Source organism: Hirundo rustica, chromosome 1 (genome assembly GCF_015227805.2).
Source record: "Hirundo rustica isolate bHirRus1 chromosome 1, bHirRus1.pri.v3, whole genome shotgun sequence".
Classification (NCBI taxonomy): domain Eukaryota; kingdom Metazoa; phylum Chordata; class Aves; order Passeriformes; family Hirundinidae; genus Hirundo; species Hirundo rustica.
In genome coordinates, this window is record NC_053450.1 from 147202782 (window position 1) to 147228975 (window position 26194).

The 26194-nt window shown below is 35.7% G+C and overlaps 1 protein-coding gene across 1 annotated transcript in view; it reads left to right on the top strand.

Moving 5' to 3' along the window:
* Positions 1-26194, top strand: part of PTPRN2 (protein tyrosine phosphatase receptor type N2) — a 637318-nt gene that overhangs the window by 276957 nt on the left and 334167 nt on the right. Inside the window, exon 11 of the mRNA XM_040062696.2 lies at positions 9780-9859. Coding sequence (XP_039918630.1) covers positions 9780-9859 — 80 coding nt within the window. The remainder of the gene's footprint in view (positions 1-9779; positions 9860-26194) is intronic.

Sequence of the window (26194 nt, forward strand, 5' to 3'; positions counted from 1 at the left end):
AGGAAGAGCTGGAGCGGTTGGGCTGGAATAAATACAATTTGAAAAGGCAGCCAACCATCCCAGACTTGAACTGAGGAAGATATCTGAAAATCAAACCATGTGGTGAAAGTTTGGAGAAGCTTAAAACACTTTCAAATTGGAAGTGTTGGGCAGGCAGAGTGGTGAGTGGATCTCCCAGCCTCACCCTTTATAAACATGTGCATCGGCTGTAGTGTCCCAATCATGCACTAAAGGTTTTGTTCATTGTTTGTCATGTTATTTTTATAACACCTGCAAAATTCAATCAACCAGTTAATCACATTCAGTCATCCAGAACCTAAACACTGGAACAGTACTTGGTATTTTCACTCCATTGTGCTGATGGGTTATGACATGTGGTGTATGTATGTTCTAAATGTAAACAACTGGAGGATTTATTGAGAGGCAGGACAGTGTGAGGGAGGGTTATTTACCCACTGAGCAGTGGTAGGACAGGTAGCACACAGGGTCTCGTTATGTTTGCATTTGAAAAGTTCCCTCCATTGTGCAGATTCTCCATGATTCCATTCTCTTTGATTTGGTGTGATTAATCTTTTCTTGTTCTGTATGTTGAACATCTGTGTATTAATATTCTTGCAAAGTTTGGGTTTTTTCCAGTTTTGTCAGATTCTGGGTTTTGCTGTCTATGTCATTTATATTTACTGAGAGGAATGTTCTTTAACTCATCCCGCTCTCCTTAAGGTGCTGTAATATTAACAAGAAATAGATATATTTTTTTATTTCCACTCCATTTATTGTTCATAAATAATCAAGATTTGTATTTCAATTTGAACTATACCATGTTTAGTCTCAATAAAAAGATAGACCTTTCAAGAAAGTTGAGCAGTATTTGTCATCTTCTTTCTGATTTTAAATAGCAAAAAAATAACTGTGGTTATTTGACATAATCTTGTTTAAAGTGTTATAAAAGCATATCTCAGAAATAATGGAACCCCTTTTATTCAAACTTGACTTCTCCCACAGATTTAATGAGTCTGGGAAACAAATTATGTGAAAAATGTATTGCTGAAACTCATCGCATGCAGGCATTTATAAGAAATTACATTGTATTTTCTGGTACATATTGTATTATTTGACAACTAATTTATAATATAAAGATGCATCACTTTTTAGAGGAATGATGATAAGGGGAAAAAAAAAAAAAGGTTAAAATTTAAACTATGCATTTCCTTACTTAAAAATGAGTGATTTCTCAGCCTTAGCATTACATTAGTCTTGTGGCTTTTCCCCCTGAGGTATAATACATTTTGTGTTCTTTTCTTAAATGAATGTGCATATAACCAAGATAATTTTTCCTTCTCCACTGTAACTTTCCTGTTAGAAAAAATATAAACATCTTTAAAATAACAGGAAAGATTTTGGCCTGCAGCATTTTATGAATTCTGGGTTACAGAAGAGAAAAACCATAAAAATCTAAGGAGATTCTTACAAATAAAATGTATGGTGCTTGGCTTTCCATTGCAACATTTCATCTCAATAAAACAGAGGATTTGCACCTTGGTAATCAAAAGTAGTATAAATCCAGTATTATTGGTGCATTTCCAAGAACTCCTAGGTCCCTGCTCAGGAGAAGGTTTTAACCGATACTTCTGAAGTCTGTCTTTTTTTGAATTCATGTTTCTCTACTATTCATCTCCCTGCGTGACTGAGAATGCTATCATATTCCTTTTTTAATAAAATCAAAGTTCATAACATTATGGGGTAGGGAGGATATACTCCTTTCTTTCAAGTCAGTCATTGAGTGTGTACCATTGCATTTAATTTATATAAATCTTCACATATTATTAACAGGTAATAATTTCCATTCTACAGATGGGTAGATTGAAACCCAAAGCAGTTTGCTTCATTTTCCCTAAAATGGTAGAAGAACTTGATGACAGATATGAGAATAGAAACAGAGAACTGTGATTCTCACTCTTGAACTTCATCCACAAATAGAATTTTAGAATATTAGAAATTAAAAAAGATTTTCATGTAGGGATTTGTTTGAAAGACTAATTTCTTAGAAGAAATATAATATTTATTATATGTCTATGTTTGTCTTGATCCTCCTGCACTTGGCTACCTGATTCTCCTAGAAGTACAAACACGCATTTTTTTCTCTTATTTTGTGACCTGGATGGTTGGATTTCATGAGCATTACAGACCTGTTGACCCAGCCAAAAAAGATAAAGAATTATTTTGCATTTTTGTTACAACCTAGCCAGCAAATATTGCATAAACAGGTCAATGAGTTGAATTACAACCTGCCTGTGCAAGGGTTTGTATTCCTTAAGAGCCATAAAGACAGAGGAAAATATACATCTGTATGTACAACAGAAACAGCCCAATAAATTCCACTTGCAATGCCTCCTTTGCCAAGGAAATATCACTACGTCACAGATGGCAAGGGAGCCTCAAGAACAAATCTTCTCATTGGTGTTCTCAGAGCTAACGGAGAAGCCAACAGGTCCTTAGGAGGACAAGCAGGAGAGCTCTGGCTGCCCACTCAGAATTTGGTAGCCCTTTGACCTAAGACTGTAGCAAAGTTTGGGTTTTTTTGTCTTTTGTTGTGCTGCCTAACACTGATGTGAGAAATTTGTGTCCTACATGGATCCTCTCAAAGCTCTGAGAATTCTGAGCCTGCACCTCTGTAACAGCCCTAACGTGTGAGTCATGCTCCTCATTAAGGATTAGAAGACACTTGTGCAAGTGGAGCAAAAGGTGACTGTCACCCCAGCAGACAAATTTTATATGTGCTTTCAGCCAGTTCCATTAACAACACAGGTGTGTAGAGGGTGAGTGGGGCTGAGGCCAGTAAAATGCATTGAAGGCTTACTGGGTGAAAATTAAAAATGTGTGCTGTTTGTAGATATAAAAGTATAAAGAAGGAGAATAGAAAGATAAATAGAATGCCTTTTTTTTTTTTTATTACATAAATTTTATCCTTTAGCTTAATTCTTGGGGAGTGGAAGAAAAATTACTGTACATTTAAGAAGCTTTTTGAGACCATTTTCCCACCCTCGCAGGGTCCAAACACTTTATTTTTTACCGTAAGAAATTATAGCACTTGTATGGTTTGTTCTTTTAAATACTGTAATTAAGAACCTTATTTGCATGGCAGGCAAAGCTGGCAACTTTCATGTACTCAGTGTGGTGAAAATGTCAAGTTTCATGGTTTGTGACAGATTAATAGAAAAATTATTTTAAAACTCTGCAAATTATTCATAGATATTGAGTAATCATCAAAAGTTGCATTTTGTGAAGAATAAAAATAGGGCAAACTGAGTGTAGCATCAATCTCTAAATTAAGCGTTGTCTCTTTTTAAAATCATTTAAATTGTAGGCTTAGCAAAATAATCTTCACCTCAGATGAAGCAAGTTGTAAAATCTTTAAAATACTCTTTCATCGTCTTTTGCAATGTAAATTAGGATCAGTGTACTTAGCACAATTTTGATGCATATAGATTAAATGATTAATACAGAATTAATGATTAATGTAAAATAATTAAAGCTTCATCTTTTAGTATCGGTATCAGGGACCCGCCAGACATGGACTGCTGTTATTGGAAAGCATCCCTTTCTGGACCAGTCATCCCTTTTCTGTGACTTCAGTCTGGAAATTATTCTAATGACAGTAGTGTGTCAGGCATTTCATTATTTGAGCACCTTGTCGTGGGCTCTTCTCTGCCCCTGAAATGCTGCTCTGTGCAGTCACTCCTCAGCGCTTATCATGTCAGGGGGAGAGGTGTCCAAGGCCTTACCTGATTTATGAAGAATGTAACTTGCAGAAGTAAATCTGGGCAGCATCCGTCAAATCCAGGCATAAGTTTTGTTTCCATATAGCTACATCTGCAAGATGTGATTGCTCTGAAACTGTCAATCTTTCTAATCTTTGTGGTCTACCTGTTATGCCTCCCAGCTGCCTGGTGAAAACCTCTCTAATGAAATTCTAGTGGTGGTAGGAAATCAGCCACTACCTGGTGGGCACTGCAATTAGTGTCTTTCCCTTAGCAGGGATTTTGCTTTCCCATCTTTAGTACCCGGTCACTGTCAGACACCAGGTGTAATGGCAGTACAACAAGTCTTTAACTTTCTCTCTCTGTGCTGTGTTTAGTGCAGGAGCACTTCAGAGAATGGTGCAAACTGTTCACACTTAGTGTATATGATGGATATAAATATTAATAGATAATATATTATTTGCTGTATTGCAGGGTTTTCTGGAACACTGTGCATCACTCTGCACTTTAGAGGGCATGTTCAGTGTTTCCTGAGAAGGGCTCGAAAAACTCATTTTGCTAAATCAGAAAAAGATTTTTTAATTGATCGCTGGCTGTGCATACAAACCTGTCAATAGGAATGTGAGAATACATACAGCTCCACATTGATATTTCTGCAGTCCAGGTGCAAAGTGAAGCAAATCTTTGAACAGTAAGGATATTAAAGAGTGAGAGATGTGTGCCTTTTTAGTATTAAGTCTGAGTGATGATCAATTTTTCTCTACTCAACAGTTCAGGGATGTTGTTTTGTAGCAGGTCAGCACAACACATCTTTTGCAAACTTTCCTAAATCTGTGAAGCTCAGTCAGGTAGCTGCTTGTGTAATGTAAATACAGCATGATGCAATGCTTCACAAGATAAACTCTGGTCAACAGTTCTGGTCAAAAATGTTGGTCAAACTTGAGTCAAGGGGTCAATTGATTTACAGTTACTCTGAGTACCGTAAGGAGAACAAAATAGCCAGTGTACACTTAAGCCATTCATGTATTATGTGTCAATGTCCAGCTGCAATTTTCTGCCTTTGCTTTTTCTCTGTGAATCATGTTGTACAAACATACTGTAGTACAAAAATGCCTCCGCTAATTATGTGCTTTTCCCCATGGATTTGATTTGACATAAGTATGTTTATATACCTCTAAATATAAAATATAAAACATTTCCAGCAGCATGAGCATCTTAATTTTTCCAAAATTGAGAAGGTGAAAAGGCGGCTTCAGTGCGATATAAACAATGGACGTAAGCTTCAAATTCCTAAACACAGAAGGCATAGAAATGTGTACACATTGCAAGTCATTAGTTCAAGCCCACCAAACGTTTCCTGAGACAATTACCTTCACTGCTATAAAATTTGCTTTGCACAGTCCTCTGGAGCGTTACTAATTGCTTTTCTTAACCTCCAGAGATTAAAGGATTTTGAAATGAACATATAGACAAGTAGTGACTTTCATTTCAAATCTGAGCTTTATTAAGGCAAGCCCTGTTTTATAAAATAGGGTCATTAAGGGAATGTTTCATGTTGGAAATAGCCAATCCTAATCTCCTCATCTTCCCCCAGTCTTGAGAAATTGCACTCTGCCTGTATCTTAAAAATGAGATGCCACCTCAAATCATTTCCGTCTGGCATCAGCTCCATGTCTCATCTCCAGGAGTGCACAGAGCCATGTTGGCACTTGTTTCTCAAATCCTTTTCCACTAGGGGGTATGATAGACTGTGCCTGCATCTCTCAGTGAACATGCGGTGTGATACTGAAATACGGGAGTACACGCACACAAGGGAGAGGAGCAGGCATGAAAAGCTTGGTACATAATTTATGGAGATTTAAATCCTGTCATTCATAAATATAATTATAACCTACGGCTTGAAAGTGATATGGACCTTGCCATATTGATCACGCTCCAGCTCTGTTTATTCAGATCATTCATTTGTTGACAGGGAAAATATAAGAATGCTGTTAGTTGTAAAACAATTAACAAAAGGAAGTACTTCTATCTTACACAAAGAATATTCTTTGTTTCTCTTTGTGTTGTGCACCCTCCCACCTTCAGATGGGAAATATAAACCCAAGGGGAGGGGATATTATTAAATCAGCAATCAACCTTCAAGTCATTTTGGTATAAACACTGTAATTATTTCATCTCTAGTAAACAGAATAAAAGACAACAGCACATAAGGGTGACAATTTGCAATATGTTTTGAATGTCTTTGTTAAAAAACCCTTATTATGACTGAAGGCAATATTATTGTAAGTAAAAAAAAGAGGCAAAAGTTTTGGCAGCCAATGGGGGGGTAATTAGTTGGTAAAGTTTGAATTATAAATTTAGCAGGGCATTGCAACAGACATCATATTTTGTATGGGGAGAAATCACTATTTATTAGCCTTGAAGCCAGAACTGCTTACTTGTATCCAAAAAAAAAAAGTGATAAGTGCAATTACATTGTATAGTCCAGATACCTTCTAAAATTCACAATCTTCACTTATTTAAGTGAGTATAAGTTAATTTGTGTCAGAAAAAATGACTACAGATTTACCTGGAGCTAATTGTAGTAGCATGCAGCTCTGGGGAGGGATAGACAAAAATACTGTCTAACATTTTTAACCTCGGTTGCAGCAGATGTCAGATGTGGGTGAGGTTTCAGCCTGGCCATTGTGGTTTCCATGTCTGACTCTTCTGCCCAGCTGGGGTAAGTTACCAGCCAGGAGTGATGTCTCTGCTCCCTCAGCACCTCCCTCATCTGTGGGATTGGTTTACTTGCAGTTCATCAGGTTACAAAGAAATTTGTGCACTTCAGTGAGCCCCTGTATTTAGAGCAGTTTGAAGACAATTGCCATTAATGTTAGCCAGGTTTCAGAAGGTCTGACATGGAAAAGCAGTCTCATCTACCCAACTTAAAGCTCCTGTCAAGGGTGCATTTTATACATCTTGGAACCTTTTTTAAGGCTGGTTGACCTCTTGTTAAAAAGTCTTTTAAAAATATTTTGCAGTCAAATAATTACTGGTTTTGTTTAAATGTTCTCATCCAACACATAATGAACAGTGAGGAATTCCCTAAAGGGCATCTTTTGTTATTGAAATGTTTATTTATTGAGTGCTTTTGCCAGAAGCCCCCCATGAGAAAAATCTCATTTTATGAGCTCCTGAAGCAGTCAGTTCCCAAAACATCAAACAGAAATGCAATTTTGACCAAGTAATCTCAAGGTCTTTTGTTTGCTTTTAAATAAACATAATGCCAATGTGCAAAAAGTTGTGACAAAAGCCTCTTTATTTTCTGTATTTTGCAAATATTCCTACTGAATCCATGCAGATGTGGTGCTCAGGTGATTTCTTACATACAAGAATTCAATTGCTACAGTAGAGGAAAACAATGTCCCACAGAGCAACATATGAATGGGTGCTTGAAATTATTCAGAGCTTTATTCTTTCCCGCAAAAGCATGGTCTTAACTCAGCATATGGAATTGTTTTCCTCACCCTGTTTTTTGTTCTTGTTTCCCCTGAATAATGAGGAGACATGACAGTACTTGTGGAAACACTGATGTGGGCATGACTCGGATCTTCCCACGCTCCTGGATTATCCAGGTGGAGTCAGTAGAGAATAGTGGGATGGTTTCTGACAGGCTTCACTCCTTTGGAAATCCCTGTCTCACTGCCTGGGCTGGGTCACAGAAATGATCCAGTTTTAATCTCTATGTTTTTACTGATGCCAGGAAGTGCTGGGCTGCAGGGAATGGGGCAGAACAGGAAAGTGCGGGGAAGTGGGGAGTGGCTGAGACATAAAAGTAAAACATTCAGGTAAGGGAAGAAGGGCAGGAAACCTTTTGTCTTGGCTGACAGAGCCAAAGCATAACAACATTGTGGTTGAAATTTTGTGTTGGTTCCAGATTATCAGCTATAATGGACTGTGCAGTGAAGATTTGGGGGGAATATCTGAAACTGGCTTTTCTTTCCCTCATATCTTGGTCATGCAAGAACTGCATATTGAGGTGATGCTGCTTTTATTTAAAGCAGACTGCTAATAGCACTGTAAATATCTGAGCAGCTGGAGAGGAATCAGCCTTTCTCTTAGGCTGGTACACAGAAAGAAGGACAGTGCAGGATTAGTTAGAGTCAGTGTTTGGTATCCTGAAAGATTGATTACCTCAGGGTTAGTGACAGAATAGTCTGGATAGTATTTATCTATTTGTAATAGAATTTATCTAGATAATACTTATGTAATATCTATCTAACTATAATAGTAGCTCAAATAAAAAGTACTTTGCAATTGTTGAGTATTTTAATCTATAATATTAATAAGATGTTGAAAAATGTTTTATAATTGCCTGGCATTATTAAAAGTGTTTCTTGGCCATTAGTGACCAGGCTTTCACAGTATCCCCTAACAATTAAATGTGGGTTTTTCTCCCCTCCCCCTAAGAGTACTTCAAGAAAAATGATTGATTAATGGCAGTCCATGTTAACTCCAGAATAAAATGTGTGCAGTGCATGCTTTGCTAGTAAAAGATGAAAGGATATTTCTTATTCTTATTCTTACTCTGATTCCCTCTGTGATCTCAAAGCAAAGTCTTATAGTTAAGAAAAGCTTTTTTCTGCCTGAAATGGGAAAAGTTTGAAGGTATTTCTGTCTAGGATATATGTGATGCAATTAAGCACACTTCATTAAGTGCTCTCCATTCTGTGATTGTAAGAGATGAGCATGTTACTAAAAGTATAACTTAATACTTCATTTCAAGCCCTGCAACAAAATTTTTTTCAAGTTATTTTTTTTATGCAGCAGTTTTTCAGATTTCATTCTCTCCTAAGCCATGGCTATAGGAAGTCAGTGTTACATGCACCAATCCAGCCCACACACTTTATCTTTTAAGCAGCGTTGCTCTTCATATCACAAATGTAATTCTTTTCACTGATGAGTTAAAAAAACCTTAGGAACTTGCATAATACATATAATGTAGGTACACTTTTATAAAATAGTGCCAATCCTTTTTTTTCTTGAGACCCTACTCTCTTGTCCTCTGTAAATTCTTGCATTTTTATTTATAGCGTCTCTTGTTCCCCAGAATTTTTTCTTCAAAAATACATCCACTATATTTTTATGTTATTTTTTCATATGTAGATAAGTATTTAAGCATAGTTTTAAGGACATCGCACCTGAAATTTCTTCTTTCCTTTCATCAGATATGTATGCAGGATGTTTGTTGGGATGCATGGAGAATGAATGCAACATTACTAATGCAGATTTATTTTTCCTTAAAGCTCCATAATGATATTTTTTGGTGAAACCCTGAGTACATTGCCACTCTGCATCTAGCTAATCAGTATCTTCCTCTGTAAATGTCTTATAGATTTTAGTGCCATAAATGACCATCAGGCTACACACAGAAAGGTCTACACTGAGTCAAATAATTTCCTCTCAAAAATTCTTCCAAGAGTTGCTCACCTCTGCTGTTAAATGATAAATACTGTGTGGTACTTTTCTGGTCAAAACCAGCTATTTTAATAGATATGCCCAGAATCTCTTCTCCATACATATTCTTGCAGAATATGAATAAGATAAATAATTCGAGTTTCTGTATTGTCCCTCTGACTTGTAGTTGTTACAACAGGAACTGAAGTTGTGTTGATATTAGGAATATAAAATGTGAAAATACATGTAATCTTTGGATGCTGAATTCCAGCGAAGATCTATGCTGTACTTGAGTGAATAGCAATTTCAGTGCCTCCATTTTGCCATCTTCATAATAAGAACAGTATTTACAGGAGTATTCTGAAGTTTAGTTAATGTCATTGAAATTCTTTCAGACGGGCACAAAATGCACACAGGAAACCACAAGAGGTACAAAAATGTATGCAAATGTAGCTAATGAAGCAAAAGGAAGAGGGCTAAATGGCATCTTAATAGGTTCTCTTTAAAAACCTATTTTGATAAGGAATATTATGCCATGTCTCCTGATTATGAATCTTACATTTTTTTAATAATCTCTTTCAGCGTGCTGGGACCAGCTGTGACCTTCCGAGTGCACTCAAACCTCCAAAATATTTCAACTGCAGATGTTGCCAAAGAAGCAGGTAAGTCCTTGTCCTCCTTTCCCAAACTGTGACCACCCACGTCTGTTTAGCAGTCAGTACCACTGCAGACAGCACAGACATCCTATTCTCCCAGAAGACTGAAATTTAAAGGGAGAGACAGTTGAGAGGTGAGTGGGACATGAAAAATTGAAGTTTAACATCTTTGAGTCCATTAAAACCGTTTGAGGCTTCCTTGTTTGTCAAGAAAATTAAATAGATGCTTGTAGTCAAGTTCCAGAATGGTGAAAAACTCTTCAGTGTTGTGAAAAACTCATAAAAAACATTAGTCATTTGTAAAAGAGGGTGTAATACTTTCACTTTTCTGATAGCCTTTTTCAGGGGAAAAAATGTTATTACACCTTAGCCTTAATTTCTGGAACAAAAAATGGTAGGAATATGCGTTTGTTGGAGTGCTGTTTAAACAGTTTCAATGACAAGTTAATCTTGGAAGTAAAGGTTGTATTTCTAAAATTAAGCTGCCTCTGAATAAGTACCACTGTTCTAGGGACTCCTATTGGCTCCTTTTCAGCTTGGCTATTAACTGTATTATGGAGGTGTTGACTATGAGAAATAATTTCTGCAAGGTATCTGAATTGATAACTGATTTTCTTCCAAATTACTCAATTGATAGGCTTTAAAAGTCAGAAGTAAACAAGTTGCAATATTACTTGAAAACAGAAATGAAACATTCATGTAAGTAAGCACTGTGGGCCCCAAATTGTTCATTAACTTCTCCTTTTGCTTCACCATGGATGAATTTAGTTACAGAAAGAACTGGGGTAGCTCCTGCGCCAGAACTTTCCTTTGCAGAACCCTTTACATTGGAGAAGGGTCTGGTTAACTGGTGATCAGAGTAGCAAGGGTTTATCACGTGAAAAAGCCCTAGATGTGTACTGTCAGAACTCAGAATTTTAAATAAGCACTGAATTATGTCTCATGAATGCGTATGATTTTTTTTTTCCCTGGGAAAAATTAATATGGCTTTTTTATAACAATGACCTTCCCTGCCTTGTAAACTTGTTGAATCTCTCTGAAAGGATCAACAAATATGATGCTGTTGGTAGAGCCTGTCTGGTTTGCCAGAGACTTTTGACAAGGTCTTCCTGGAAGTTTCTAAGGAAATGAATAATTTCTTGGAATGTGGAATATGGAACAGAAAAATGGTGAATCACTAATTGGTTAGGAGGCAAGAAACAGAGATTAGGAATAAAGTATTAGTTTTCTAAAAGGCTAAGACAGCAAGAAAGGTGGAAGGATCTCTGCTGGGTAAGTAATGTTCAACATAGTTATAAGCGATTTAGGAAAGAGAGTGAGCAGGATGGTGAGAAATTCTGCTAATACTGAATTATTCACAGTATTAAAGGTGAAATCATAGAAATGTATAAAGCTGAGTGAATGGCCTCCAAAAGGCAGATGAATTTCATTGTAAATTACTGTAAAAAATTTCATGTAGAGAAAAAATAACTTTGCATACAAGGTCTATGCAGTAATGTAGTTAGTGTAGTAATAGGTAGTTTGATGAAAATGACAGTTCAGTCTCCATTATCAGTTAAACAAGGAAAGTGTTTTTAAGAATTTTTTGGAAAGGGATAAAAAACAGAATAATATCATTTGTTCTTTCATAAATATGTCCTTTGCCTGTGTTTAAATACCACATATAGCACTGCTTCTCATACCTCAGAGAGATTTGAAATTGTGATTGAAATGGAAAGATTCAGAGAAAGGCAGAAGGCATTGGTGTAAGTATGGAATATCTTTCATATAACAAATGGTACAGTAGGAAAGGAAAGTATTTTGGAAAAAAAAAAATGAGTATGTTATGAGGAAGGTCTGTCAGCTCTTGAGTTGCAGAGTGAATGTGGACAGGACTGTATAATTGCTTTTGCAATGCAAGAACAGATGAAACTGGCAGAAGGCAGGTTTAAAATAAATCTAAATGCAGTTCATAGTTTTCCAGTTGTGGATAATGAGGCTTACATGTGTTCAAAAATTTACATGTAGGGAAATTAATGCAATTGACATCCACTGAAATTTAGCAAGATTGTGGAAACATTTTCAAGTCCAGGAGGTTCCTGATGTGCCTTGGCCTGTTCCTAACAAGCTACTCAGAAAAGTAAAAATGCTGTGACTCATTTATTCCAGCAAAACTCAAGGTATAACAATCTGATTTTTCTTAACTCTGAAACCAAAGTAGTTGATTTCAACTTCCTTAACTTAAATGCTGCTGACAGAGAAGGCAGATTCTGGGGACAAAATAATGCCACCCCAGGGAAAAGGCAACAAAGTGGTGAAGGATCTGGAACATAAACCCTGTGAGGCGTGGCTCAGAGAGCTGTGATTGTTTAGCCTGGAGAAAAGGAGGCTTAGGGAAGACCTTATCCCTCTCTACAACCTACTGAAAGGAGGGTGCAGTCAGATGAGGGTCAGGCTCTTCTCCAAGACAAATGACAGGACAAAGGGCAATGGCATCAGGCTGTGTCAAAGAAGGTTCAGGTTGGACATTAGGAAAAATGTCACTGAAAGGGTGTTTAAAGCACTGGAACAGGCTGTCCAGAGAAGTGATGGGGTCACCATCCCTGGAAGTGTTCAGAACCAGACATGGCGCTTTGGGATATGGTTCGGTGGGCATGGTGGTATTTGATTAAGGTTGGGCTTGATGATCTTGGAGGTCTTTTCCAACTATAGTGTTCGATGATTCTATGAATTTCTGCAGGTTCACCAATTCAACTTCATGTTTTACACAGTAATTTTATCTTCTCTTTATTACATTAATATCCCAGACATTTTCTAACTTCTGTTTGCTTAGTGATTAAAAACTTTCAGGTTTTGGCGGCTGCAGAAAGAGGTTTATAGGAGTTTTACATAAGCTCCTCTTGGTATTTCTGTGAGGCTATATCATTGTTAAAACTTCACCTTGTGTTTGCCCTTTACAAAGAAAAAAAACAACAAAACAAAAACCAAAAAACCCAACAACAAACAAAAAGCTCACAATTCTATCCAGCCATCAAATATTTTAGATTTTAAAAGTATCTTATTTTTCCTTTCTGACTCATGAAGTTGCTGTGCTTGTCAATGTACTCATTAAGCTGTTCATTTATTTTAAGCAAACTTCTTACTTCCAGATCTCTAAGCCAAAAATAAATTCTCTTAAAAAATCAACAGCAATATATTCTTACATAAGAAGTTTTTTCAGGCTCTAGTTGTAACAAAATTTTTAAGTCAATGGTGTTTTGAAGAAAAGTATTCCAAGTACTTAATTTACCAAGGGAAGCCAAAGGAGAATAAATCCAAGCATACTTCCAAGGCAGGCACAGGTAAATGCATAATTCCATGCTGTACTGCTGTTAGGTAACTTGACACCCCTCCAGGAGCTCAGAAAGCAGATCTTGTTTACAGAAAATGAATAGACCAAATGGACAGAAGAATTTCACAGTCTGTCACATCCTCAGAAATGAAAAGAATTTGGAAACTGAGGTAATCAGATGCCATAATAATTGTAGGAATGTAAATTATTCAGATTTGCAAAAAAGAATCTATTTGTGCGGATGTTATGTACGTGCAAGTCTCTCTGATAGCCACAGGAACAGTTTCTGTGCTGCAGTTTGATCTTATTATTCATGTAGCATATATTTTTGTAATTAAAATAGATACACTTCATATTTTCTTTGCACTACTTAAAGTTTAAATATAGGGAACTACATTTAAAGTTTTCCATCCTCCTCTGTGGAGTTTGAAAAATGTGCAGGTTAGAGAAGACATGGGACTATTTAACATGTATGCAAGGAGGTGGATGACTTAAAATATCCACTAAAACCAGAGATGTGGGAGTATGATAATAAAAATGGTTTCCTCTGTTGTCTTGGAGTTTGAGGTTCAATCTTGGTGCACACATAACCTGTCTGGAGGCAGAAGAAGCTCTCTAAAATCCTTTAGAGACATTCTTGCTGATAAAACTTTTTTTTCCCCAGTAATTCACGGTTCCAGTCCTGTAAATGATTACTTATGGTTGGAGCTTTTTTTTTCAGTTTCTAGGGATACATAATTATATGGCGAAGCTGACAACAGAGTAATTTAAAATTGTGAATAGCTTGCTTTCTCACATTAACAATACCTGTATTTGTTCTAGAGCAGGACACCCAACATTTTGCCAGCTTCACACACTTTGACATTCAAATGATAGAATACATCTTTCATCAAGCAGCTGTCCTCTGGCCTATTTCTGTTTAATAAGTCAGGTTCAGTGGTGCAGTGTAATTTCATCTCAACGGTTTGAAGAAATAAACTTTCTCAAGACATAGGTGACCTGCTCTAGGAGTAATTACAGTTGGCACGACATAATTTAGACAAACAAATGTGTATTTCTTTTCAGATTAAAGGTCAGAAGAAACCTAGCAGAGAAAAATTATCAGTGAGATAACTCTGTATACAATTGTAATAAAATTGTAATATTTTTGATATAGAAATGAGGAGAGAAATTGCTTTATATGTAGTCCAGAATCTTACCATGTGGGCAAGGACAGTGGTAATTAGAAAAGTGGAAACTTCTGAAGTTCCAAGCAAAGATTTTGGCACCAGGTGCCCACAATGGTCATATATATACTAAACCCATGAAAAAGAGATGTCAGAGAGAAGTTTTGGGCACAGGTGCTCAGCACTGCTAAAATGCTTTTTAGTGTTAGAGTCATGCTTGCATCTCTTTCTGTATTGTATTGAAGTGCAACATTCTAGGTGTTTAGGTGAGCACTGAAAAGCAAAGGGCTGTGTGCATACTGTAGGCATGGTAGTGATGGGGACAGACAGCACAACAAAAGGCAGTGCGTAACCAGATATTAGGGAATTAACAGGTCTTGTGTGGAAGTCCTTGTGCTTAAGAAACCTTGTGATGCACACCAGTATGGAAAGTCAGAAAATTCAATTTATTTAATGTATATATAGGAACATAAAGAAATGTTGTCAATTTTTTTCTTTTTAATTGTCATAACTTGTAACTAAACCAATGGTATGGATAGTTTTGCGGTTAACTTTTTTGGGGGTGGGGTGGGATTTTTTTACTTTTCTGTTGCCCTGTTGGTGAAATTCCCATTTTCACACTGCATATGGTCTGAAAGGGATTATTATCCTTACTTGGAGTGGGTTGCTGAATCATACAAACTTCTTATCTAAAAATCATTTCTCTGTGAGTGATTTAATTCTGAAAATAAAACATTGCAATATTAATTCCACTGAAACACAAAAATGCAAAAAAAAAAGTTATTCAAATTTTACTGTATTATGCAATATAATAGGCTAATTTGAATAAAGACACTGCCTCAAAGTTATTGGAATAGATTAAAAAACATAGAATTTCACAGCAGTTTTAAATTACTGCGAATGATTAAATCTGTGACCTTACAGATTTTGAGATTTAACATCTACAAATTATGGTCATGTCCCAGCGGAGCTGAAATATCCATGACAAAAAAATATGCAATAGAACATTTTGACATTGAATATTTTTGTTGAAGTTGGCAGCTCTAAACAGATAAAACCTCATCCTTAGCTTTTAACATTAAACAGTCCTTTTGAATGAAATGAATACTTCAAACCCCTTAAAATTAACTTTCCCTGGATGGTGTTTTCAGCTGCTGTTTTCTTACTGGTTTGGAGTGGTCGAAGACAGTTCTGCTCTTAATTAGGATTATTAAATGGCCAAGCTCTTCATGAGCCTGGATCCAGGTGGTGAAGAAAGTATTTATGCCTTTGTCTGCCTCCAATATACTGCTTCTCTTGCTGACATCATGAAATTCGACCTTTTTTTTTTTTTTTTTTTTTTTTTTTTTTTTTTTTTTTTTTTTTTTTTTTTGTGCTGGTTTGTTAATAACATCCACCTTGTTCTACATGGTGGCTGTCTGTGCTGGAGATATGAATTCTGTGTAATCAAAAGGAGGAAATTTCAATTTCAGAAAGAAAAATCATTACAGGCAGCCTTGGTTTTCTTGTTGACTTTTGGCATAAGCTTTGCAAATCTTGTGAGATGTCTGAGTAAGATGAGTTCTGTTGTTTCAGGCACCAACATGTCCACATCGGCAAAGCATCTTGGTTCCTTTTTCTACCCAACAACTGTGAACAATGATGGTTGTTTTGAAAATATTCATTGGTCACTCATTGTCAGATCATAATTCAGCTGTGATGAAGTAAACAGTACAGGTTTAAAGTCTTCAGATGAATTCTTTCCCTCTATCTAGATTTTTGTAGACTGTGCAATTAGATATCTTGCTCTCTGAGATGATAACAAAGAATGTGTCTGTGAATAATTTGAAGTTCATCTTTGAAGAGAACTGACAGCTTCTGTGTCAGAAACTTGGAACAACATAGCCAGGAGGCTGTGAGGTTCATCTGCTTTCACTTGCCATGTCCCTGGTTTAAGCAGGATTACGATCCTTCGGTCTACAATGTGAAATGTAAAGATTTGACCGGTCTTTTTCTGTTCCTACCTCTCTTAAGTCGTTTGGTGCAAATCCTGATTTCTTTTACTCAAGCCTCCTTAGTTCATATTGTCCTTTTTCACCTCCTGAGCCCTCTGTAGTGGATCGATTTCCTTTCACCTACTGTATCACCAAATCTATCTGAATTATTTTCCTCAAATCCTTCTGTTACTGAATAAAGGATGTCATTACGGTTTTGAAGATTATTCAGAAACTGAACCGTTTCCTGCAGTACCAAATGTCTGATACAATGATTAATAAGTTTTCAAGATGGCATTTCTTTCCCACCTTGCTCTTCTGTTGAAAAACAGAACAAGTGAGAAGTACTACCATTCAGAAAATGTGTCTCAATCCTGAAGAATAACAAATACCTTTGGTTATGACTCTCCTCCATGGACTTCCTTCTAATTATTCTATTCATTGCTGTGATTAGTAAAGATGGAATTCATTTTAACATACACTGCTCTCCTCTAAGAATAACTGTGAGGTATATCTAATTTTAGAAAGAAATATTTCTTGTCTTTAAAACCACTTTCTGTTTTAATGGAAAATTGCAGAACTTCCTTCTGTTCAACTTTTAAAGTGATGTCGTCTATTCTGGCATGAACCCATAAATCCAGCTGCTTAACTATTGGGAACTGTAAAGCTGCTTAATAATTTTGTAGAGCAAAACAAAAAGACCTAAGTAGCATTATGTAGTTAATAGTCTTCAATTTAAAGCAATGATAGTTTATTTCATTGCATTCTCATGCCTCTTATTTACACCCATTCATAGAAAAGTCAATTAAACTAAAATAAGGAGAAACACCTCATTGGTGTAGAATAGGTATTAGAATATTGTGGAATACAATAATTAATACCTGAACAGCACAGTTATACCAAAAGTTCGATGGAAAGAGCAGAATTGAAGCTTAGATTGAAACTCACGTATTTCTGTTAGCTGGTTTTTTTTCCTGAAATCTATAAGCAGGCCTATGGAGACTGGTAAAAATAAGTCTCCTATTTAAGTAATTTATGTCGTAGTTTAGAGGTTAATAGAGATTTTAAAGCTGAATTTTTTAAAGAGCCCTCTGGTGATATATCTAAATGCATTTTAATAGTGAGGATAGAATTCATCTAAATGGGTTACAGCTGTCTAAATATTAGGCATTTATTCAAAAATAGTTGCCTAGATTGCTTCTATGTTCAAAGATAAAAGATAGATTATATGAAGTGACATTTATCATAGGTTGCTAAAATTTTGAGAGAGAAATCATCACTAATATCTACAGAATCCCTGCGACTTTGTTGATGATAGAGCTGCTGTACATAGATCCTGCATGTAAATCTGGGGAGATTGGTGGAAGTCAGGATGGTGGAATTTAGTACACTGGAAAGATTCTTCCTGTAATTACTGCTTGGTAACATACTCAAAAATATATTTTTATTCTGTTGCTAGATGTCTTAAAATCTTCTGGTGCAAATCCTGACTTTTTCTACATAAGTCTCCTTTATTCACGTTGTCCTCTGCTAACATATTTAAAGCTCTTTAAGAATTCAAAATTAATTTAAGATCAAGTAAAAAAATACAAAAATTCAAATTTTGATAAATATTACCATGTGTGCTACTATTAAATAACCAAATACCTGCAGTTGGCTTCTTCACACCTACAAAACTGATAATCCAGGATGAAACTGCCCTGTATTTGGAGTGCAAAGTGGTTTCCTTTCAAGCCAAAGAAATCTCCCAATGCATTTTTGACTACAGAAGTGAGAAGTCTTTTTCCATTTAAGCTTGCTACAGGTTTCCATTCACAGATGTTTGAAACTGCCCTGTACACTTTATGTGTAGGATGGTTTTCAGTTGTTGCAAATCAACAAATAGCAGCTCTAAAATCCATGGCAGTGAGAACGTGTGACTGAAACAAAACACTTTTATTTTTTGTATAGCAGCAGTACTTGGGGTCCCACTGTGGACATAGCATCAAAAAGTCTCCACACTAAAATATCTGAGAACTAATTTTATTCCTGACTTAGAGCAAGCAGAAATCCCCAAACCCAAGACAATTGCTTGATGTTGTACTTCACCATATTATTTGGCCAAATTTCTTCTATTTTGCATTTTAATGAGAAGCAGCACGTTTTCCAGGAAAATTGAAATACACATGCAATTTTACATATACAACAATAATAATTACAATTCCAGACATCCCTATGTGTTATAGTCCTTTAATAAAATTTTATGCAGTTTCGTGCAGTACACTTAAGATGCTATCTCTGTTTACAGCAGATCCCAAGCATATTAAAGCAAATTATTTAGGAATGCAACAGTTAGAAGAAATCTGGTAATACAAATAGATACCAGGCAGCTTTTATATAGAGAATAGTTTGGCTATGTAATATTTTTGATGGTTATGTAACTTTCTAGGTAAGCATAAAGATGGGAATCAAAGAAACCCTGATTTAGATCAGATAGCATTGTAACCTCATTTTTACCTCGAAAAGAATAGACAGTGCCTTTTTTCCCACCTATTAGACAGATTGATTATAACTTCTCAAAGTATGAATCTCAACAAGATTGACCTTACTATTTTAAACTATGCATGCAAATAAACACTAGGCACCATGTGGAACAGGGATAATGTGGAACAGATAGCGTACTATTTTAGTTGGTACAAACAGGAAAATATTTTTTATCTGATGTAACTAAATATCCTATTTTTAATATATTAAATTGGATGATTAGCATTCTTGTGATTTTAGCTGATAACTTTCATATCTGAAAAAGAATAAAAATTGTTCGGGAGAGCGGTGCTACTTCAGGAGTCTATGAAAAATAGTTGTTATCTAAAGCACAAGAGAAAAAACAGAAAATCAATATACTCATCTCAGAATCAGGCTGTTGTTCCTTTTACCTGGAGAAAAGTAATAACAGGAAAAGGCCCTTCTCCAGAAGTGTGGTGTTTTGGTAACAGTGTGTAAGGACTGCTGCCCTGAACCTGCGAGCAATTTATTCTCTTGGTAGAACACAATTTACAGGTTGACATCTTGGGAAGAAGGCACAAATATGACCCTGGATTAAAGGGCAGGTGGGGGGTTTCTGGCTGAAAAAGGCTTAGTTAGAAGGTCCAGGGTATTCACGTATCATCTGTCTTGAAAATAGGCACTTGCATGACCTTCTACTGCTGATAGCTCGTGGAGGGATGGATCTGAAAGGGGAAGTAATGAGTTCTTGATAATGGGACTAGGAATAATTTGAGAGCTTCAGGAGAGTTTTTGAAGATGAGAGAAGTTTTTTGGCAGCGCTCACAAGGGCACACTTGTCAGCAGTGTTCAGACCTGTATGTTAACGTTGCCTTCACTTTAAGCAGTCTTTCTCCGACAGACTGAAGGCTACTTCAGCAGCTGCTGCTCCTGCCTGATACTGTGCACAATTGTTAGAGAATTTTGGTACTTCAAGGCAAGGCACTTGATTTGCATGAATTGTTAGTTTTCTGGACTATCTATGGCCAAAGAAGTTGTTTTTTTTTCCCCTTCTGAGTTTTCCTGAACTCCACATATCCGTTCTGACACGCAAGATAAGATCAAGTTGGATTTATCATGTTTGATCTTGTTCTGATTTGGGGATGATGTTTTCCATTGTCTGACAAAAGTTGTTTGCAGGATTTAGAGATTATTGACCATTGCAATAATCTGCCAATACTTAAATCTTTCTAGCATTATGTAGTCCTCAGGAAAATGTTAAATCCCTTTGTTATGTTTAAGAGAAATTTTCCATAAATGTGTACCTTCCAGATTAAGAGAAACTGTATGACTTTATGTTGGCTGAAGTCAAAAGATATCTCTAGATTTAATCTAGCCTTAGATCTTTCAAGTAGTACTGTAAATTCTCTGTAGCTCAGTTTTCTTAATTGTAAATCTGAATAATGAACAGTAAAAGGCTTTTTATGAAAAAAAAAATAAGCTATAATGTGTAAGTTAATTCAGAGGATAGACGGTACCATCACCAAATTGTAATCATTTGTCTCTGTGCTGCTTCTGCTGCTTTTAAATATATTTTTCCTGGTTGCATGGGTGCAACAAAATCAGGATGACAGCAGTCATAAAATGGTTTTGGTTGAAAGACCCATCTAGTGGGTTATTTAGACTGTCCCCCAGAATTGTGATGGGATTGGCTGGCAGGAGATCATATAGCAAATATGAAAAAAAAAAAAAAAAGAAAAAAAAGAAAAAGACAAAGAATAAAGACAAAAAAGACAGATGAGAAAAAAATGTATATGCCAAAATCCAGAGGGTGCCTCTTGGCAAAGTTTTATAGACATTTTAGATCAGTAACAAGAAAAGGTAGGTAGCTACACCCCATTACTCCTTCCTAAACAGCCAGGTAATTACTTTTGGCATTTTGACAAGTGTTTGCTGGAGTGAAGGTCAAAGCTGTCAGCAGAGAAGATCTATGCTAATCTTCTCAGCTGGAGAAGTCTCAGGTAGCTAATGTTTTGTAATTAGAAGTTGTGGAAACCAGTTTTCACTGTAGTTTTGCACTGAGCATAAATGAACTTGTAGTACAGAGTAATTTCATTTATCATAGTTCACAAAAATTAGCAAAATGTGTGCTTAGGAGTAAACATCCAGTATGAAATTGGAAAAATATGGGAAATCTGTGGTACAGAGTAAATGTATATTTGTATGCATATATATGGATGTGTGATATTATATATATATACACACATATACATCATACATGTTTACTGTGTATGAGTGCATTTGGCTATACATGTACACAGAGATAAATAATGATAATATTTCAATTTACATTGAAAAATATTAATGAAAAGAGGAAAGGAAAGGAAAGGAAAGGAAAGGAAAGGAAAGGAAAGGAAAGGAAAGGAAAGGAAAGGAAAGGAAAGGAAAGGAAAGGAAAGGAAAGGAAAGGAAAGGAAAGGAAAGGAAAGGAAAGGAAAGGAAAGGAAAGGAAAGGAAAGGAAAGGAAAGGAAAGGAAAGGAAGGAAAGGAAAGGAAAGGAAAGGAAAGGAAAGGAAAGGAAAGGAAAGGATGTACTTCCTGTACTTAATAAAGGTGCTGGAAAAAAAATTACTGGAAACGTCAAATACAAAAATTCAATGCGTGCAAAATATTCCCATTTTTCCTGCAGGCATTTTCACTTCATCCATCACTACTCTGTGAATGGAGTTGTTTAATCATGAGGGCTTTTAAACTGCTAAAGTACTTTAGCAAGATATGAGAAAATAAGAAAGAAAAAACCCCAAACAAATAATTTTATTAATACAATTATGAAAACAATGAAGATTTTTATAATATGTGTCTTTTGTTTAATAATGTTGATTATCTTATAGTGTGTTATATTCATGTCTTTATCAGACTAAAGTAAAAATTATTGTTCTCCCTTATCATGGTGTTCTTTGTGCTACTGAAAGTATCTATCTATCTATCTATCTATCTATCTATCTATCTATCTATCTATCTATCTATCTATCTAATCTATCTATCTAATCTATCTATCTATCTATCTAAAAGACAGAAACAGGGAATGTTTCAGAGGAGTTCAAGGTGTTCAGCTGTGCTCCTAAACTCCAGACAGACCCTCAGGTCTGCAGTGATTTCACACACAATTAAGTGCTCATTCCCTCTGATTTTGCTTCATGAGCTAAAATACCCAATATAGGTATTTGGTGACCATGAAATTCTTACTGTATGTGGAGAAAGAATGCAGACCATCAAAAAGTAATGGTTTGGGACTGATTGGTGTGTACTGTGGAATTAGGGGTCAGGATTTGATGGCCAAATCTTAGACCTAAACCGAATGAGAGAAGGTTGCAATATTTCAGTGGTTGCAGTTGGAGCTGGAGTAGAACTTCATTGGTAGCATTGTTTTTTCGCAGAGTAGTTTTTAACCCTGATCAGCTCTGCCACACAAACTGTAGAACTGTTACCAGTCAAGAGTCATGGGGCTGCAGCACTGAGGAAAATACTCCTCTGACAATTTTTGACTTTATATATAATCCAGAACAAAAAGAGATAAAGTTTTAAATCTAGGTCTGAAAAACAGTAGGTTAATCTGAAACATTGACTTTCATTGAGAAAAAGATTTTTTTTTTCCTTCTGGATTTCATGACTGAGGTTTTATAGGAGATGATTAAGCCTTTTTTGAACTGTTATATCATTGCAGGGAACCCACAACACAACTAATTTTGGAAAGAGATCAGAAAATGCTTCCTTTTTTCCCTTCCCCATCCTTCCTTCTCTGAGTGGATTTTGTGTATTATATTATTATTCCTGACATTTGTTTCCTTGGCATTTTTCCTCTTCATAGGAATCCACCATGTATTCATTCTCTTCATTCATTTAACAACTTGAGGGTATATCCTGCACCCATGTGTAGCAATATAGCTGTGAAACTCACATTAACATTAATGGGAAATGTGCAGCTAAAATCAACCACACTGGGTGTAGTTACTACCCTTGGCCGTAAAATTGATTTGAACATTCAAACAGGAAATATTTCCACTAGAGAACTTGGAAGTCAGAGAGGTTGTTATGTTATTTTATATTAAATTAAGAGTATTTTAAAATTGTTTTTTAATGTGTTTCAAATTGAGAAATCCGCCTGCTATAGAACCGGTTATTTTATGTTGCAACTTGATAATTTTAAAGTTAGGTCACATTTTAGGCAAGTAAGCTGTTTGCTCTTGGCAGCTCCCAATACTCTGCTTTCTTTAAGGTTTAATAAAATATGTTAATGACTATTATTTGCTGATAAGTTAATATCTTTTAATTTTCTGTTAGAAAGAGATCTGAAAGAGATGCCCCTCTCAGGTTTTCTGATGTAAACATGGATGAATCCAAACATTTGCAATGGTTTTCTCCATCCTTCTGAAATTCTGCTTTTTTGAATGGTACCTTTTCCTCTCATTCTATCCAAGGCTCTTTTTTCTACTGGCAACAAAGCTCTCATAGAATAATTAGATATCTGAAATCAGCAATGGGGACAAAAACATGCTGGAAGTTGGGAGATGTGATAAGGATAGAAAGCAGGTATGGGTAGATGCTAAAGTGACAATATAGACAAGGAAGCTGATTCTCTTCTCTGGTTATTAAAGCGGTGATGTGGCAGTATTTGCATATTTATTACATATTTTTCTACATATTGCTTCTGCTTCTCTGGTACTCTTTGCCAGTGTGTATAAGGGCAACTATCTCTCACTTTATATTGTTTTTTTGCTGTGTTAGATCTAGTTAAGGAACATCAGAGAGTTTAAGAGCTCTAATTTGGTTAAACTGTTAAACTGATATCCATTATATACTAATATCTGTTATGCAGCAAACAACCATAAATGTTACAGTTGGCAGATATTTATGTGTAGAGTCGTATGTACCAAAATGAATTATAATTTGCCCTTAAGAGTTTTAAACAAACTTAGTGGAATATTGCCATACAGTTAAATAAATCTTTGCTTTAGACAGAAGGCAGTAAGCATCTAAGAATCCGCATCCCAGAAGATGTTTAAATCTCAGATTTCTTCTCTGAGAAAAAGCAGAAATGGAAGCTATCACGACAGAATGGTCAGTAACACAGCAGACAGTTCACAGCATGTCTTCACTATCACATGGATACCTTCAAGTTCAAGTTCTGGCACCCCTAGGAACAGGTTTCAATGTGGCTTTTAGTGTATCTAGTAATGGCTCTTAGGTCATCACTGGTGCCACTGATGAGCATCCTTGATGCTCCTAGTCCCTGTTCTGGGTAAACACTTGCAGTTCGCACCTTCATTAAGCCACTGTTCTTGGTTTAATGAACAGTGGTATCATAAGAGGTAAAAGTGAGATTGGGGTAGAACCCTGCAGGAATATGAAATCTGTCACTGGTCAAGCCCTACCCTCTCCCAGGCACTTATGTGGGAGAGATAACAAAAACATCGTCTTTGTTGATGCTTACATGTGCTAAAGTTAGATAGTCCATTTATACTCTTCATATTTAAAGATATCCTGCATTCTTATGAGACCTTTATCACGTTAAAGAGAGAATTCCTAGAAGTCAGTGTACATATTTTTTAAAAAAGGTGAAACAAGTCGTCTTAGATTTCCATACTCTTCCTTCGGATATCCTTCCATAATACGTGGCTAAAGGAACCAGATACGGCCATTCATATGGAAACCAGCCAGGGCAAAATCACTTTTTACAGATTTTAAATGTTCTGCATCTTTCTCTGTGTTGAGACACACAATTCTTTCTTGAAATCTTTTTTTTTTCACTTCTGAAACTTCAGTTAGGAGTAATTTCCATTCTTCACCATTCTGTTCAGGAGCTGTTGTACCTGATAGAAATGCACTTGAGTGCATCTTCTATTTGTGGAGATCTTAAAGAATTCTTGAAGATGTCTCAGGATGCGCAGATGGGCTCTGCCCTTGTGTCACGGGAGGTGGAAGTCACAGATCTCCAGCAGTGTGCGAGGGAGCCCAAGCTACTGCAGTGACTTTTTCAGAATCACGTTTTAGAGGCTGGTATTCATCATGATAAATCAAAATGTTTATGATTTATAGTGAAATTATAAATTATTTTTACTTCTGAAAGATGTCCATATTGACGAAATATTTTCACACAGAACCTCTACCACTAAATATGGTAGGAAGGTAATGCCCCTTTAAAATATCTTCCATCTTTTATTTCCAAGAGCCTTTAAGCTTTCAAAATGCTACTCTTCTCCAATTATTTTTTCTCCAGAAGATTTCTGGAAGGATTATAAGAACAAAAATTCCCTTCAATGTTTTATATTTCTGATGAATCCTGAGTGATGATTACCAAATTTACACATGACACTTATTTTGATTGTTAGCTAAATTCTTCTGACAGGATTTTTGTATACAGAAATTAGAGATTTTCCTTAAATTTATATGTCATAAACCTGTCAAATTTTCATAAGTATGCTTGGCTAGTTCATCTTTTATCCTAACCCTGGCATATTTCTTTTGAAAATATCACAAGCAAAAACATGACATTCTAATTTCCTTTTTCATTAATATTATTATTTTAGTTTATGAACATTCTTTGCTGCTTTCCAGAATCTGCTGCATTCTTAATTTTTAGGGCATCATTTCCCATATTTTAATAGAAGATATTTCTTTTTATCTGTAATTAAATCCATAACTTGTTATTCTCAGAAGGTTATTATGGATTGTGAGTTGACTGTTACAAAAAATGACTTAAAGAGTCTCCTAATATCAATTTAGTGTAAGGATTTAATTTATTATTCATTAATTTTGTATTCATTGTAATAGCAGTAATCATTATTAGCTCATTGGGTAGGTATGCGAATGTCAGGCACACTATATTTCCATAGAAATTCGGTTCATTAATCTTCTTTAGCAAAACATAAAATATCATGCATGCATTATTGCTGTCACTTGTTTCTCTTTATAATTATATACCGGTTATTTTACATAAATATCTTTATATGTGTAAGTGGTACTGGAATTTCAAAGTTTCAATACATGCATAAACTCCCTTATCTGTCCTTATGGTAATATAAATTTTGGTGGTTTAAATCAAGATAGCTTCACTCAACTTATGACAGTATACTGACTAATTTCACATTTTAAAGAAAACACTTTCAGGTATTGTCGGTTTACAATGGCAGAATTTGTTGATTTTTTTTCATTCATACACTTCTGCTTTTTAGAAAAAGCTTTCAGTTTAGCAAGGCAGAATTATAATTTTTATTTCAAACTAATTCACAGATTCATCAGAACATATGTAATTTCCTATTTTAAAATGGGAATGAATATTTTCTCTTTATTGCCATTGTATATTTTGAAGTACTCTGAATAGAATTGTAATTTTTTTTCCATAAATACCTCAGGGGCATTATTCTTAACT